We start from the raw sequence: 5,000 nt of genomic DNA on the forward strand, positions 1-5,000 counted from the left end.
ACACACACACACACACACACACACACAGAGCACCTTTTTATTGGATGTTACAGTTAACGGACACTTCAGCCCTTTTCAGAGGGGATTGTTTTCCTTTGTAGCTTTTTAAACCAATTTTCTTCTGGAATAAAGGGATACATAAAAACTCCTGATTTTAAACACACACACACACACACACACACACACACACACACACAGAAATGTCTCCGCCCCCGAGATGCAGCGATCACCAACCAAAAGCACCCGGTGAGAGACGGTGAGAGACCTCCTCTGATTGGATCAGAACGGTGAAAGACCTGCTCCGATTGGCCCGTCCGCCCCTGTGAGAAAGGCTCTGATTGGTCGGCTACAGTGTCCTGAAAGAGAGGCCCGGTCACTGGTGGTAGTGTCGGTCGCCATGGCAGTACTTCCTCGCGTATGGATTGGCTATTCCAGGTGTCTGTCACACCGATATCTCGTACGTAGTCCCGCCCACTCCTGTCACCTTTTTGACGCTCGGGCTGAGCGGCGTTCCGGAGGACGACACCAGGTGGCACTCTCGCATCTGCCCTTTAGGCTGTCCGTTAACTTTCACTCGGTTCGGTTCCTCCCTAAAGACGACGTTAGACAGATTTAATTCACTTTGATTTATGAAATTAATAAAAGTCTGGATTTGTTTTTTTCTGCCTGAACAAAAGAAAAGGAACTCTCTGTGTACCTGGTGCTTTGTCCCGCCCCCGAGTCTTACCTGTGGCCCAGGTGAGGCGAGTCGTCTCTCTCCACGGCGCTGATGAAGGACAGTTTGTGATGAGAGAAGGAGGGAGAACGACAAGATGGCGATGGAGAGAGAGGGGGCTGATGGGACGGTGAGCGATAATGGACGCCTCCTCCGTTTCCCGCCTCGTTGTGTAGAGAGGAAGTGGACGCTGCGGGAGCTCGGACTAGCGACGACGCCGAGGAGTGGAGGACGCGAGGGCCGAAGGACATCACCCCGACCCTGGTGAGCTCGTCCCGAGACCCTCTGGAGGCGGGGAAATGTCCATCGAAGACGCCCGAATCGTTGGCGTAAATGTGGGCGTGGTTGTGGGCGTGGCCGTGACGGTGAATGAGCCTCTCCCTCTCCTCCAGCTCTTTCCGCTCCTGGATGGACGCCATGATGGTTTTGGAGAGGTTATCGTAGCGGACTGGAGACGGATCCCTGTCTCGCTCTCGCTCGCCGTCTCGCTCGCCGCTGCGTTCCCGGCCGTACAGGTAGCCGACGCGGGCGGGGCTGTACGGGGAGGAGGGGAAGTGCTGGTGCTGCAGTTCGGGACGTCGCACGTGGCACGTCTTAGCGGGCAGGTAGGGCGAGTGGAAGGGCACAGACGGCGCCACGGCTACACTCGGCGTTAATAAGCTGTCGTAGGACAGACTGGCGTTGCGGCTGGACATCGTCCCGGGGGAAAACACGCCCCTGTGAGGCGTGGACGTGACCGACTCGGGTTTGACGCCCCCTAGCTTCGCTGGTTCGTCCCTACGGCTGGCGTGTTTCAGGCTGTACGAGTCGAGCTGGAACGGAGACGACAGGAAGTGGCGATGGAGGGGCGGAGCCTCGGCGCCGCCGTAATCCGGGAAATCGAGGTTCGGCTCGGAGCGATAGTCGTGAGCTCGCTCTTCCAAGATGGCCGACGATTTGGAGTTCTCTGACATCGAGATCTGAAAATGAAAATGTTATAAATTATAAACGGATTAAATCGTTCAGTGAAGCTGAGCGCTGTGTTTAATTCAATTCCCTTTAAACTTTAACTGAATGAATAAAGGAACAGATTAATGACCTTCTCTCCCGCAGCCTGGTACTGCACTGTGGGCATCGTGCCGAACGACGGTCTGAACCTGTACATGGCCGGAGTGGACGGAGCGGTGGGCTTACTGCACACGGAACCTTCTGGAACAACAGACAGGAAACTGAGCTGAAATAAGCCCTGATTAAACTGCGTGCAGTGTGAGGATTCACCAGCAGAGGGCAGTAACAGACTGTTAAACACACACACACACACACACACACAGATATACACACACATAGATATACACACACACACACACACACACACATAGATATACACACATATACACATATATACACATGCACACATACACACATACACAGATATACACACATATATACACATACACACACACACACACATATATACACACACACACACACACACACACACAGAGATATACACATACACACATATATATATACACACACACACACACACAGAATGAGTCAGATTCTGCAAATTACACAAGTTACACACTGAGACTGGAGACACTCCCTACACCCTACACCCTACACTCTGCTCCCTGCTCCCTACACCCTACTCTCCACACCCTACACCCTACACCCTACTCCCTGCTCCCTACACCCTACACCCTACTCCCTGCTCCCTACACCCCACACCCTACTCCCTACTCTCTGCTCCCCACACCCTACTCCCTACTCCCTACACCCTACTCCCTACACCCTACACCCCACACCCTACTCCCTACTCCCTACACCCCACACCCTACTCCCTACTCTCTGCTCCCCACACCCTACTCCCTACACCCTACTCCCTACACCCTACAGCCTGCTCCCCACACCCTACTCCCTACTCCCTACACCCTACTCCCTACACCCCACACCCTACTCCCTACTCTCTGCTCCCCACACCCTACTCCCTACTCCCTACACCCTACTCCCTACACCCTACACCCCACACCCTACTCCCTACTCCCTACACCCCACACCCTACTCCCTACTCTCTGCTCCCCACACCCTACTCCCTACACCCTACTCCCTACACCCTACAGCCTGCTCCCCACACCCTACTCCCTGCTCCCTACACCCTACACCCTACTCCCTGCTCCCTACACCCCACACCCTACTCCCTACTCTCTGCTCCCCACACCCTACTCCCTACACCCTACTCCCTACACCCTACAGCCTGCTCCCCACACCCTACTCCCTACTCCCTACACCCTACAGCCTGCTCCCTACACCCTACACCCTACTCCCTACTCCCCACACCCTACTCTCTGCTCCCCACACCCTACTCCCTACTCCCTACACCCTACACCCTACTCCCTACTCCCCACACCCTACTCCCTACACCCTACAGCCTGCTCCCCACACCCTACACCCTGCTCCCCACACCCTACACCCTGCTCCCCACACCCTACACCCTGCTCCCTACTCTCTGCTCCCCACACCCTACTCCCTACTCCCTACACCCTACTCCCTACACCCTACAGCCTGCTCCCCACACCCTACTCCCTACTCCCTACACCCTACAGCCTGCTCCCTACACCCTACACCCTACTCTCTGCTCCCCACACCCTACTCCCTACTCCCTACACCCTACACCCTACTCCCTACTCCCCACACCCTACTCCCTACACCCTACAGCCTGCTCCCCACACCCTACACCCTGCTCCCCACACCCCACACCCTGCTCCCCACACCCTACACCCTACTCCCTACACCCTACTCCCTACACCCTGCTCCCCACACCCTACACCCTGCTCCCTACTCCCTACACCCTACTCCCTGCTCCCTACACCCTGCTCCCCACACCCTACACCCTGCTCCCTACTCCCTGCTCCCTACACCCTACTCCCTACTCCCTACACCCTACTCCCCACACCCTACACCCTACTCCCTACTCCCTGCTCCCCACACCCTACACCCTACTCCCTACACCCTACTCCCTGCTCCCTACACCCTACTCCCTACTCCCTACTCCCTGCTCCCCACACCCTACACCCTACTCCCTACTCCCTACACCCTACTCCCTGCTCCCTACTCCCTACACCCTACTCCCCACACCTTGCTCCCCACACCCTACACCCTACTCCCTACTCCCTGCTCCCCACACCCTACACCCTACTCCCTACTCCCTACTCCCTACACCCTACTCCCTGCTCCCCACACCCTACACCCTACTCCCTACTCCCTACTCCCTACTCCCTGCTCCCCACAGCTTGCTCCCTACTCCCCACACCCTACTCCCTGCTCCCCAACCAATCAGAGCACAGATCCCACCCCTAATGACACGCCAACCTATTGGAGCATAGTTCCTTCCCCAGTACCATGGTAACCACTTCACTGTTCCCACCCCCACTGTCATTACACTCAATCAGAGCACAGATCCCGCCCCCTGTGACACTATAACCAATCAGAGCACAGATCCATGCCCTAATACACTTTATCAGATATTTTTGCTGTAAAATGTATTCAATAAGGTTGCAATTGTTTAAAACTATGATGTTAAAATGAATTTAAATCGCCGTCTTGCCTTCGCTGGACGTCAGCTGATTCTGGACCTGATGCTGAGGATGATGAGGATGATGATGAAGATGATGATGACGCTCAGCTTTAGGAGGAAGAGGAGGCTGAATATCTGCACTTTTCTCCCCCAAACCGTCCAGACTGGTTTTAGACTGAACAACAAACACAAATCAATCATTGTGTGTTTGTGAGTGTTTATGTGTCCTACAGAGTGAACGCTGGAGTGTGGATTGGGACACGCCCTCACCTTCGTTCTCAGGATGTTCGCGTGAACTCCGTTATCGCTCAGTTTAACGACGACGTTCCGGTCGGACAGAACCGGCCGCAGGAACGGGGGGTTCATCTGGATGTTCGGCTTCTTCCTGAGGTCCACCATATACCTACAAACACACAAACACACACACACACACACACACACACACACACACACATGACCTAGAGTTAATCATCACACACACTGTGATTTTAACAAAACTAGACTTCACCAATAAATAAATAAATAAATAAATGCTACAGGAGACCTGCTCTCCCATTGGTCATCACACTGTATAACTCCACCCCTTCCTGGAGGGCGGAGACTTCAAGTGAGTTAGTTCTAGTGTAAACACTGAGACACACTAAGTTGATATAAAAGAACTAGATCAACCTGTCAAAGTTTTCACTTGAACACACCACAGAAATAAAAACAAACTATTTCAATAAAGAA

General features: G+C 54.1%; 1 protein-coding gene across 3 annotated transcripts in view; it reads right to left on the reverse strand.

The window, feature by feature from the left end:
- The window catches only part of zdhhc8b (zinc finger DHHC-type palmitoyltransferase 8b), a 39,146-nt gene that overhangs the window by 2,495 nt on the left and 31,651 nt on the right, over positions 1-5,000 (reverse strand). For 2 of the 3 annotated variants that reach the window (XM_034299133.2, XM_053229073.1), the window contains exons 7-11: positions 4,542-4,674; positions 4,302-4,446; positions 1,794-1,903; positions 728-1,674; positions 1-590 (exon numbers count right to left, since the gene is read on the reverse strand). The exon at positions 1-590 is cut by the window's left edge and continues 2,495 nt beyond it. In XM_034299133.2, coding sequence (XP_034155024.2) covers positions 443-590; positions 728-1,674; positions 1,794-1,903; positions 4,302-4,446; positions 4,542-4,674 — 1,483 coding nt within the window. In that variant the 3' untranslated portion in view covers positions 1-442. The remainder of the gene's footprint in view (positions 591-727; positions 1,675-1,793; positions 1,904-4,301; positions 4,447-4,541; positions 4,675-5,000) is intronic. The other variant, XM_034299134.2, reaches the window with a different exon arrangement.

The sequence above is a fragment of the Pangasianodon hypophthalmus genome, chromosome 24, assembly GCF_027358585.1.
Source record: "Pangasianodon hypophthalmus isolate fPanHyp1 chromosome 24, fPanHyp1.pri, whole genome shotgun sequence".
Taxonomy (NCBI): Eukaryota; Metazoa; Chordata; class Actinopteri; order Siluriformes; family Pangasiidae; genus Pangasianodon; species Pangasianodon hypophthalmus.